This window comes from Rattus norvegicus, chromosome 7, assembly GCF_021556685.1.
Source record: "Rattus norvegicus strain SHRSP/BbbUtx chromosome 7, alternate assembly SHRSP_T2T, whole genome shotgun sequence".
NCBI classification, from domain to species: Eukaryota; Metazoa; Chordata; class Mammalia; order Rodentia; family Muridae; genus Rattus; species Rattus norvegicus.
In genome coordinates this window covers 126,747,182-126,759,763 of record NC_141540.1, presented here as the reverse complement: position 1 = coordinate 126,759,763, position 12,582 = coordinate 126,747,182, and the positions used below count along the sequence as shown (strand labels likewise).

The 12,582-nt window shown below is 51.1% G+C and overlaps 1 protein-coding gene across 6 annotated transcripts in view; it reads right to left on the bottom strand.

The window, feature by feature from the left end:
* The window catches only part of Gramd4 (GRAM domain containing 4), a 74,683-nt gene that overhangs the window by 36,247 nt on the left and 25,854 nt on the right, over positions 1-12,582 (bottom strand). For 5 of the 6 annotated variants that reach the window (XM_087557508.1, XM_087557506.1, NM_001427302.2 and 2 more), the window contains 1 exon segment: positions 6,205-6,415. In XM_087557508.1, the coding sequence (XP_087413634.1) occupies positions 6,205-6,366 (162 nt within the window). In that variant the 5' untranslated portion in view covers positions 6,367-6,415. 6 annotated transcript variants of the gene reach the window in all.

Below are 12,582 nucleotides of genomic sequence, written 5' to 3'. Positions count from 1 at the left end.
GTGGACTTGGCCTGGGAGATCTGATGGGAGCAAGGACACTAACCCTGGGAGAAGACAGTAGAGGACTGAAAGCCCCAAGCAGCCAGCTCTGGGGTAAGAGTGACCTTCCTCTGCTGGAGCTGTCATTTGGCCCCAAAGAGTCCCCACAGAGCCCTGCTGTGGAGGTTAAAGAAGAAAGTGAGGGACCATCAGTTGTCACTGGGAACGAATAGAGTATGTGTACCCATGTCCCTTCATCCTAAGCACCTGCTTTGACCACTGGGGGACGCCTTGGAATGGGGTTCTAAGACAAACTGCTCTAGGCAAGAATTCATTCCCATGGGGGGAGTGGGGGAGGAGAACCCAAGCTTTTTGTTTTGTTTGGTTTTTTTCAAATCAAAAGATAGCCACCTGTCAAGTACCAGGCATGGTACAGTCACCCCGACACTCCTTACGTCTGGGTATATGTGCTGGTCCTTCTAGCAGCAAGGTCAAGCTCCAGATTCCTGGCTGGGGTTATAATGGGACCACGGGAGCCCAGAGCCTACAGGTAATGCCAGTTTTCAAAGCAGCCCGGGAGGCCAACTGGATTCAATGATGACGACACTCTTCTGGCCCAGTTGGGCCAGGAAGGGTGAACCCCAAGTGATGGGGGTAGGAAGGAAGCTTGGAGAGGAACCAGTACCTCCCAGTCTGTAAGTCAACCTTCCCTGAAGAGAGCAGGGTGGCCACGTAACAGGCAAGCGGAGGGTGAGACTGGCAAGAAAGGCAGAGAAGGCCGGAGAAAGGCTGGGTTTAGCAAGCTCCTGCCAAAAGCAGCCAGTTCATCCCTGGAGGGCCAGCGACACTTGAATGCACTCACTCACATCCCTGAATGGGTATCCTAACACCTGGCCTCGGGGTTTGCAATCAGCAAGGCAATTCTAGAGACCTCAGAGGAGAAGAGGTCAAAGCTCTGGGGAGCCCCTGGCTCCAGGCAGCACTGAAGGGTCAGCCTAAGGAACTTGGCCAAGTGATCAAGGTCTCTAACAAGGGTGACAAGGCCCCAGGGTACTGTGCTGAAGTTCTGGTCCAAATCCTTCTGCAAGTTCCCTGGCTGGCCCTTTCTCAGACTCAGGAGGAGTAACTGTGACTTGGGAGCCAGGAGCCTAGACATAGATTGAAGCTGGGACAAAACTACTATAAATTTCCATATGCCATTTTTGCCTGAATTAGCTGACACAGGAGTTGGAGGGAGCCCTAGGCAGAGGCACAGGAGCATGGGCCTCTAGGCCAGTCATGGGGAAGAAGTACATTGCCTGGAGGAGGGCAGCTCTCAGCAGTCTCCGGAGGCTCCAACACTCTCCCATGACTCAGAGACCCAGCAATGCCTCAAGCTGGAGGGCTCCAGTGTCCCTCAGCTCGGGGAGGTCACTGAAAACAGAAACGTATTCCACAGTGGGAGCCTGAGAGAAGCAGCTCAATGGCCCTCAGAGAGTTCCACAGAGCACTGGTGGATAGGGCATCTGTGCCACCCAGACCACAGGAATCGACAGGCTCCACATGTGGGAGTGGGGAATGGCCTCATCACCTGGGAAAAACAGCATAGCAATTCCCTCGGAAGCACAGGGCCTCCACGTGACCCAGTGACTCCAGGTGCAAACAGATGTTTGTGCGAAACGATATTCCTGGTTGTTCTGTTGTTTGTCAGAGCCCCAAAGCGGATACAGACCTAGTGTCTGATGTTTTGTGCGTGGATAAACAGACGTGGTCCATCCAAACCATGGGTTTTGTTTTATTTATTTTGGGGTTGCTGCTGTTTTGATTTTGAGACAGGCTTGTTGTATAGCCACGGCTAGCCCAGTACTTGCTATATAGCCTAAGCCGTCCTTGTCATAATCTTGCTTTTAGACTCCTGAGTGCTGGGATTAGACATATCCCGACACTTCAGAAAATCAGGCACATAGATACACTTGGGAGGCTGCAGGGCCTTGCACGGGCTAGGTAACTTCTTCTTTGCTGAGCCATACCCTCAGCCCAAACCGCAAGTCACTATTAAGTCACAAAAAGGAAAAATGCCAGACACCAGAGGCCATACCCTGTGCCAGTTGTTTTACAGGAAAATGTACAGGATGGGCAATGCCAGGCCAGTTAAGGGTAAAGGCACTTACAGCCAAGCCAGACAGCCTGAGTTTGAACTCTAGGACCTGTATGGTGGTAGATGGAGAGAATCAACTCCCACAAGTTGTCCTCAGACCTCTATTGTCATGTCATGATGATTACAGGAGGATGGATGATTGCTAGACAGACAGACAGACAGGCAGGCAGACAGAGGCTGTTCTGGAACTCATAGAGATACCTGCCTCTGCCTCCTCTGTGCTCAGATTACAGGCACGCAATACCACGCCTGGAAAAAGTTTTTTAAGAATATGCAATGCCAGTTGGAGAGATGGCTCAGAGGTTAGGAGCACTGACTGCTCTCCCAGAGGTCCTGAGTTCAATTCCCAGCAACCACATGGTGGCTCACAACCATCTGTAATGGGATCTGATGCCCTCTTCTGGTGCGTCTGAAGACAGCAGCAATGTACTTACACACATAAAATAAATAAATAAATAAATAAATAAATAAATAAATAAATAAATCTTAAAAAAAGTTAAAAAAAAAAGAATATGCAATGCCACGGAGACACAGCAGGCCAACAGTGGGCAGGGCAGAAGCTGGGGACTCACCGATGACCACTATAGTATGCACGGTCCTTCTCGGGCTGCATAATATAAAACATACCCTGGAGACCACTGAATCTGACTGGCACGATGGCCCCCGTAATGCCGTGAGGGTGCTGCTATTAGCCTGGCATCAAATCAACCAACCACTGAGGCTTCCATGCTGGTGCCTGGGCAACCAATCTCTCCACGAGGCTGCACAAAGGAAAAGGCCACCTCACCCCCAAGGAGGACCAGGACAGGTGTGGAAGAGGAAATTATTTACCAATGTGCAGCCTGACCTGGAGTCCCCAGAGAGAGACCCCATGAAATACAACCAAGCCTCTGCAAAGGACCTGGGAGGAAGTCTCTGAGTCACTAGTGTAGGGTGCTGAGACCGGCCTGCATGGTAACAGTGGGCCAGCTAGTATTACCTCACTGAAGTCTCAAACCAGGACAAACACCAACGTGTCCCTTTTTTAAACTGTGGGTACTGAGGGGTGGGTTAAGGGCAAACAGCATCACCTAGTCCCTCTGCAACCACAGTGACCTGAGGTGAGCTAGGACCTGTTTTCTCTTCCAGGCTGAACCTGTGACAAGAGATTCCCCATGACTCCTGGTACCCAGGTTCCCCTGGTGCAGTTTCCCTATGAGGAACCTAATGCCTGAAGGTATGAGAGCTGGGATTCCAGGTCTGACCTTGCCGAGACCTCTGCGGCAGCTGCTCTCAGCTGCAGCCCAGGAAGTGAAGCCTACATCTCAAATCAACACATCCCCCAGGACCTTCCTGCCTCATAGGGAGTTTCTTATATGGCCCATCCAACTAGCACCATGCCCTGGAATGTCCCTTCTTGCTCTACATTCTCCAAACTATACCTTCAAGCTAGTCACCCTAAAACAACCTAGTTTCAGTTCTGACCCTCCCTCACCAGGGCTCCTAGAATTCCCTAAATCCAGATGTTCTGCCTCTAGCTAAGAGCTCCACGCCCTGCGGTCTCCTCTCCTATTTCTCTGTTGGCCCAGCACTTGCACACACCCTCTGGGCTGACTCCCTTCTGCCTAAGACCAACTCACTCACTATGGCACCCTGGTGACGACAACACACACCAGGGACAGGCCTTCTCCCTGTGACATCAAGACAAGCAAGATAGCTAGACCATGCAGCTACTAAGTGACCAAGTGAGGCTATGACTTGGAGAGCCATATGCTGTAGGATAGTTGATCCCACTGTGAACCCCAAGATTGTGTTATTTGCTGAAAAACCCTATTTCTAGTTGTGGTGTGGTTCGGACCTTAACACACACCTTTAATCTCTCTGGCTGGAACGCAGATACACTTTGAACCCCAAACAATGAAGGTAAAGTTAGTATAAAGAAGGAAACACCCATGTTCAAAGTGATGCTTAACTGAGTGACAGAGAAAGTAATGAATGAATCAGAGAAAGATTTGACGAGGAAAGAAAAGAGAGGCTACCTAAGAGAGCAGCACTGAGAGGCAAACGGAGAGAGGGCAGTTTTACCAGGAAAGTTGTGCAGAGACAGGTTGCAAAGAGAACAAGGTAGACAGAGGTGAAGACAGAACAAGCCAGAGAATGAGAAGGAGCCAGAAGATTAGAACAGATGGTCAGAGTTAGTATGAGGCCAAGCAGAGAAATTCAGTCAGTGGCCAAGAGAGAAGCCATATTGAATCAGTCAGTGTGGAGAGGAGTTTTGCGCCAGAACAGCTGAGTTGAACTAGCTAGAGTTCATCAAGAGCTAGAAAGGGTGACCTTATTCAACAGTAAGTCTCAGAGGCTGAAAACATTCCAGGCCTAGATTAGACTCTTCGGAAGCTAGAAGCTTCCATGACTAGGCCTAGGTTAGCAGACAGAGGCCGTAAACCTTAGAGACAACAATTACTACAGGAGAATAGAAAGTCACTTCACACCCATATACCACCCTCTTCTGCATACACTGCCTCATGTTACCTCAGACATGCACACAGGTAGGTCCTTTTGGCCACTGAACCTGAACCCAGAATCTCATACTGTGTGTGTGTGTGTGTGTGTGTGTGTGTGTGTGTGTGTGTGTGTGTGTGTGTCTGTATGTAGGCACACACATGTTCATGTATGTGTGTATATGTATGTATGCATGTGTGTCTATGTGAGTATATTTGTGTGTTCATGCATGGATGCATATATATGTATGTATGCATGCTTATGGGTGTGTGTGTGGTAGGCACACACATGTTCATGTATATGTGTATATGTATGCATGCATGTGTGTCTATGTATATGTGCATGTGTTTATATTTGTGTGTTCATGCATGGATGCATGTATATGCATATATGTATGTATGCGTGTGTGTGTGTGTGTGTGTGTGTGTGTGTGTGTGTGTGTGTGTGTGTGAAGGGCAACTCTTGCCCCTGAGGTGCTCAATCCAAAAGTTCTCATCTTACTCAGACCCATGGCTTGCACACCTCCACCCCAGCACTCGACAAGATACTGTTTTTCTGTCAAGTCTATAGTACTCTGTACAGTCCCCTGTAAAACAGGACACACCCCTAGACCAAAAGCTAAAGGACTACCCATTGACTTTGAACTGTGGGAACAGCAGCAGTCAAACACACCAGGAGGCTGGCTAGGAAGGCAAGTGGCCCCAGGCTAGGCAGCACAGGGCACACAGCCAGGCTCTTAGGAGGCGGTGCTAGTGAATTATTAATCTGCCAGGAGCAGTACAAAGTCACCATCCTATTATGAAGCATTAATAATACAAGAGCTAAGAGAAGGCCAGTGATCGCAGTCACATCTGGAAAGATTACCAGGCTCAGGGGCCGAGAGAGCAAAACCCATGGCCATCAAGTACACTCAAGGATGCTGGGGTGCTAGGGACAGAAATGGAGCAGATGTGCACATCACAGCCAGCCGGAGACTCAAGGGCCTGTCCAGAGAGAAGACTGTAAGGCACTCACTTACCCGGCTCCCCTGCCTGACACACCCATGAAACACAAGCTCTGGAAGGCAGGGGCCCTTGGTTTGTTCACACCAAAGCCTTGCCCGGCTAGGGTTCTCCAGTGACATTTGATGCCACTGGCCACTGTGAGGGTTAATGAGGACTCAGTCACTGGCTGGGTTAGTGACATACATCCTGGTGTGGACAGACAAGCTGGGTGCCGGTAGCTTTTAGACCGGCCAGGCCCTGCCCTGTCACTACACTAACACTGGAGGCAGGGTGACTGGGAGGGGACAGCCAGGCTACAACATTGTATTTATATGACAAGGTTCCCAAACGCCCAGAAAATCTACAGCTTCTAGACAAAGCTCTATGCAGAAGTACCACCCAGACAAGGGTCAGTCCCGATGGGCTCTGTGGGTTGTTGTGGAAAGGCAACAGGAGACAGAGAGTTGGGCTTCTGAGCATGTGTGTCTGAACAGCCTAGTCGGGCATGAATCTTCCCACGTCTATACTCAGCTTGGCCACTTACAAACTGGGCATAATACCCCTCCCCTTGCCCCCACTGTCCACATTGAAAGATGTAAAGGACTCAGGGACTGGCATACTCACGGGGTCCCTGAGTTCCTCACTGTCCCGGGGCGAGGGCCGTGACGTCTTCAGGGGGATCTCGTCTCCACACTCGGTGTCCGAGGCATTTGGGGACTCGGCGAGATCAAGGAAGTCCTCTCTCTTGTGGCCTCTGAACCTGATCCTATCCAGTCTCCTGAGCATGTTCAGCACGGCACTCCTTGGCCTCACCTGCACATGACGGGGTGGTTCCCTGTAAGAGAATGGAGCACATCACTGGCTGCCTGCTGGCTGCTGCGCACCGCCTGCCATGTTTGGTTCCAGCTCTTTAATGAGGCTGACAGTGAGCACCTAGCACCAACCAGATCTGACTGGACCAGACAACACCCAATCATGGACGACCTGGCCAGCTCCTGAGGTTCCTCCTGTGCAAAGTCCTAAGGGCAGAAGGAAGCCCCAAGTTCTCAAGGGCGGGAGATCCTGGCCATACAGATGGTCTAGCTCAGGTCACCACACTGTAACAGATGTAAGGGTCTGGGATAACTAGAGCTGGGAAAGAAAAGGTTGACCGTTCTCTAAAATGCGCAGAGTTAAGGCTGGTGACCAGTCTTACTGCAGTACTGCACACTGCCTGCAACAGCACCAAGGCTGGATCTCAGCGTCATTTCTGCCTCCACAGATTCCCTGCAGGCCCACTACGACCTGTGGGGAACCGACCAGGGACTGACTCCATCATTCTTTTGTCTGCTCAACTTTCCCCCTTCACCTTCAAACACTGGCTTGGCCTTGGAGGCCCAGCTCCTAAAACAGAGTCTGCCAGAAATGGACTCAGAAGTTGGGGAAAAGGCCTCGTACCATGTCCCACTACATGCTGTGTGCTGCATGCAAGGCTCGTGTAAATTAACAGACAATAGGTACCAGACCATGGGCACCCCCTGGAGGCCTGTTTTCCACCCTGCTATACTAACTGGACCAGGAGAGAGCCATGGCAACCCTTAAAATACCTCCCCACCCCCTGCAGGGGGAAGGGCTGTTTTCCCACTCTGTCCAGCTGGCCTTATTCCCAGGCCCATAGCTGGGCTGGCTAGGCAGGGAAGGCCCCAGCTCCTATCCTACAGCCCTGGGTCTACAGATCAGCATCCACAGGCTGCCCTTCCCACTGATCCTGACATCCTTAAGAGCCCCAGAGCACCAGGGTACAGCACAATGACATGCCTGGGTTCCAGCCTGCTCTGCCGCTCACCGCCTCTCCGAGATGAGACTTTCGTCTCTGAAACAGAAATGATTCTCGACCAGGCCGAAGTATTCTGGGAATTCAAGATGACACATACTGAGGGCCTGACCCCAGGCCTGGGCTTAGGCCCAGTCAGCCACAGGACTGTTTTCACGCAAGGAAAACCGGGGGAGTGAACTGGATTGGACTCAGTGCAGCAGGGTGGGAAGAGTTTCCTGTATGGCGCAGGAGCACGGAAGCCCTCAGTGGACAGATAAATCATAGCCTGGACAGAGTCTTGCAACAGACAAGCCTGCCTGCCCCCCAAGGCTCCTTCCTGCTCTCCTTGGCATCAAGGCCCTCGGCAAGACTAACTAATAATGAAACCCGTAAGCCCTCTGTCGAAATTGTTCTGGGGGTCAAGAGGGAATAGATCAGCTGTTAGCCTAGCATGGACAAAAGCTTGGGTTCCATTCCCAGCACCGTCATCCTGGCACTTGGAAGATGGAGGCGGAAGGGTCAGAAGTTCAAAGTCAACCTCCGCTACACAGCAAGTTCCGAGCTAGCCTGGGCTACGTGAGATACTGTCAGGAAAAAAAGAAGGAAAGCAAATGGAAAGAAGTACAGGGTGGGGGAGTGGGGATTTAAAAAAAAAAAAAAAAAAGGAAGGAAAAAAAAAGAATTTGCTCGTTCTAACCGCAGAGCAACGGAGGCATGCAGCCTATTGGAAGGGCCAAAGTGCGAGCACACCACCAAGGGAAATGGAGCCTGACCTATGCCCAGCCATGGGCAGTGTGGTGGGTGGGGCAAGCAGTCACTCAGGGTGGGGAGCAAATGCCAGCCACTAGGAGACTTATCACATGCAGGAACTATGAATTTCAGGAGAACTAAAGGGACATTAAACTTAAAAGCATACACAGAAAACACCAGCAGGGAGATAATTGAGAAAGTATCGGCTGGAGAGACGGCTCAGCCAGCAGCTCAGCGTAGTTAAGAGCACCAGCTACTCCTCGAGGGGACCGGTTCCCAGCGTGCACACTGGGGCTCGCCACCATCCAAACTCCAGGTTCAGGGATCGGGTGCCCTCTTCTGACCTCTGCGGGCATCAGGCGTGCATGTGGTGCACATACATCTATGTGGGCAAAGCACACACAAAAGCACGCACAATAATATAAAATAGACAAATATAAAAAAAAATGTTTAAAGAGACTGAAAAATAAATCCACAAAGTAAAAAAGGATAGAAACTACTGGACAAATGTAAAAAAAAATAATAATAAAAAAGCTCAGGAGTGTTTAAAAGCTAAAGCATGCACAATGAAATCGAAAATGCCATTGACAGTTGGTTCACATTTCTCAAGGCGGCATAAATAAACGAGAGTGGGAGACGGTGCGTGGGGGAAGGCAGGGGGCAGTGAAGAGACCACTTCCTGGCTCACACAAAAACTGGCCAGGATGCCAAGCAGGAAACCACTGCTAGAACACAGATGTCTGCAGAGGCTGTGGTCCACGTTGTGGGATCCGACCCCACCATCAAATACAAACGGGGAAGAGCACACTCTGTATGGGGAAATCCTCACTGTGTGTCACCCCTACCCACTACCAGCCACATGCAGGGTGGGGGCAATGGTAGTCTATGGTGGCCTCATACAGGACACCAGCTGCAAACCACCACAGCTCTGTGGTCACTGTGCAAAAAGGTATGAGAAGAGATACAACCCTATCAGGGTGCTGGCTTAGAGCAGCTCCAGCCGGTCTCTCTCCAAATGTTCCACAGTCGGTCCAAATGTTCCACAGTCGGTGCCTTTCCACGGTTTTGTTCCAGCGATTTATTTACTATGATAAGACGCATGCACACCATAGAGTATAATAAGTGAAGTACTTTTCAGGGTACATTTGATGGTGTTAACTATATTCGTCCATCCTGGGATGCTGTCCATAAAACTGCAACCACCTTCCCTTGCTGAACACCAGCCCCTTTCCCTCTTCATCCTGCCTCTGAGAACTTTGGTGCCTATGGCTTTAATGTAGAAAAGTAAGATCAGGGGGCAGGGGAGAGGACCCAGTGGATAAGGGGGCTTGCTACAAGCACGAGGACCTGAGTTCAAATCCCTAGCACCCGTGTAAAAAGATGAGCTCAGACACACACACACACACACACACACACACACACACACACACATACACACCTGTAGCCATGATGCTGTGGGGGCTGCAGACAGGAGGAACACTGGGGCTTTGCTGACTGCTAGTCTAACTCTGGTTTTAGTGACAGACCTGTCTTGAGGGAATAGCTGGTGTGACAGAGGAAGACATCTGATATCCTCCGCTGGCTTCTGCATTTGGACAGGTGCACACACGAGTATACATGCAAGCAAGCACATGCACACACACACGTGTGTGTGTGTGTGCGTGCGCACGCGTGCAGGCATACAGAAATAGAGAAAGAAGATGAAAGGAAGGAAGGAAACCAACACACAAACAAATAACAAAAAGCAGGTAGAAGGTCCCTCACAACCGGACACTGACCTCCTTTTTGTTCTAGGAATGGCCAGCTCTGTTCTTGCTGTTAGAGGCTGAAGAAAAAAAGGGGAGGGGGGTTGTCAAGACTCAGAGGCAATGGGCACCCGGATGCAGGAGCACAAGCATCCGGGTGGGCACAGGCTGAGGAAGTATGCTTTTACATGGAGGGAGCTCTTGGCTCTCTGAGGGTTCCCTTAAGAGGGTTCCCCTGTCTAAGATTCTACAGTTCCTGGAACTAGGGCCAGCTTCTCCATTAAGCCTCAACAAGCAAACGAGAAGAGGGAACAAAGGCAGCCCAGCATCCAGCCTGCCACCACCTGAATGGAAGGCACTGGAGGCTGCCACGGGAGTTCAGGCTCCTCGCCTCCTGATCAGCTCCGCACACAGGGGTCCTGCTGAGCTGTTCACACTGGCACTGAAGGCAAAACCAGGATGTGTAGACTCCCCCCAAGCAAGGGGAACCAGAAGGCCTCCTCCTGGTCCTACTGCTCTCCTTTGGCACCCCTAGGACGCTCAAAAAGGTGAACTCTTTGCGCTTCAGAGACGAAACCTAAGCTTCCAGAGATAGGTCCCCTCTGACTTCCCCAGTAAACCGTCAGCCATGCGGTCGGCTGGACCATCACTGTATCTCTGTCTGGAAGGAGGCAAGCTTAAACACACCCCCAGCTACAACTGGTCAGGGGCATATTTCAAGGACACGGTGACTGCCAGCCTCAGAGCCAGTGTGGCAGCAAAGTCTCAGAGTGGATGGTGCCTGCTGCCCAGGTTTTGATGATCCGGGATCTGCAGACCCTGGCAGGGCAGGACAGTGGGTGTTCTCTGCTCTCTAGGCTCCTCCGGCTTCGGTGGCAAGCTGCCAGTCCCAGCCCCTCTGTGCAAATGTGCCCTGGAGTGCCGTCGCACACCGTGCTGGAAAGCCGCTGAATGGCTTCCAGACACACAAAGGAGGCAGTGTCTGGGAACCCTGGACTTGGGAACCACAAAGGGCTTTATTTCCCTTTCCAAGCCTGAGACTTAAAAAAAAAAAAAATAATAAAAGCGGCTGCCAAGCTTAGCACTTGGCCTGGGAACAGCACTGGCTCACCTTCCTGCAGCCGAAAACTCCTCTCCGAATTCAAAGTTGGACTTAGGAGACACCAGTCTGCAGCCACAACCTCAAGCACAGCTGCACTCCTCAGCCCTCCTTATCGGGGAGCTCTCCCACAGATCCCCAGATAAGCCACATCCTCTTTCCTATTGGATGCTAACCCTTGCTCCTGCATAACAATCCCAGGGGTCCCCAGCTGCCAAGCAAAACTGAGCTGCCTGGCCCTTGGCCAAATCTGTCTTCTTGGGAAGGTGGCCCCTAATCCTCGAGGGCAAGAAGGGGGTTAGACTTCCCATGGTCAGACAACCACATCAGAAGACGTGAAACGCTGTCCTCTGGGCGAGCCGCCATTACTGTCCTCAGCAGAGTGGCTGAGACTACTTGCAAGAGACCCCTTGCTGACCTTCCCTCACAGAAGAGGGTGGAGAGGGTCACTAGAGCCTCCTCTCGGATTCTAGCAACTCCCTCCCTCTACATCTCTAGCTGTAAGTAATTCCGCCCAAGGGAGGTGACAGCGTATACAAAGTAAGGACGCTTGGCTGAAAGGAAGACTCCTTTTACACAGCCATGGAGAAACTGTCATCCATCTATGCTGGGTTCAATTCCTAACACCCACATGGCGGCTCATAGCTATCTGTAACTCTAGGCCTGGGAGGATCCAACACCCTCTTCTGGCTTTTAGAGGCACTGCATGGACAGGGTGCTGGGACATAATGCTGGTTGACACTCATACACATAAAATTTAAAAATAAAAATAAGAAAGCAATGATGAGACCAAGCACATAACACCTCTGCTTGCGTTTAAGCTTCCAGCTCCAGCTCTCGGACACTTTTTGGTCGCCCACACCCCATTGCAGGCAGTGCCCCTCCCCCATGCTCTCCAAGTAAGGCCAACAGACTCATTGCTTCACCAGATTGGACTTTGGTGGAATTTTCATTTCAATGTGTCGTTGGTGCCCTATCTGGGGTGAGCAGATATTTGTCTATGACTCTCCGAGAAAATGCCATGCAGCAGCTGGAAGCGAGGGGGCGGAGCAACAGTGGATTCCAAGGCTATGATGGTCCTAGATCCCTCTAAAACCAGGAGCCCCAAATTCAGTGTTTTCCCCTGTAAGTTGCGTTGATCATGGTGTTTGTCACACACTGAAAAGTAGCTAAGACAGGTGATGCTGCCTCTTGAGGATCTGGGGTGAATCTTACCGTCCTGTGCTTCCAGTACCAATTTGGGGGCAGGGCCACATCTGCAAATACACTAGTGGTGGGGAAACAGAAGCTAGGTTCGATCACCTGCCATTAGATTGGCCCTTGGCCATGTGGTGCGGTGCCAGGGACAGCCTGAAGCCTGCAACCTTGGCTGTGTGATTTCAGTCACGTGAGTTCTCCATGCCCTGGGTTCCTCTACTATCAGATATAGAGAGTCCCTAACTTGCATGGCCATAGAGGATGACCTGAAATGGCACCAGAAGGACCCAGCACCAGGTCTGGCACAGTAGCAAAGACAAAGATCTACTCTCCAGAAGCAGACCAGCAAATATTGTTAGGCAACCCCGTAAATCTCTGTCACATAGCCACCGGGCACTATGGTGGCCCTCCCATCT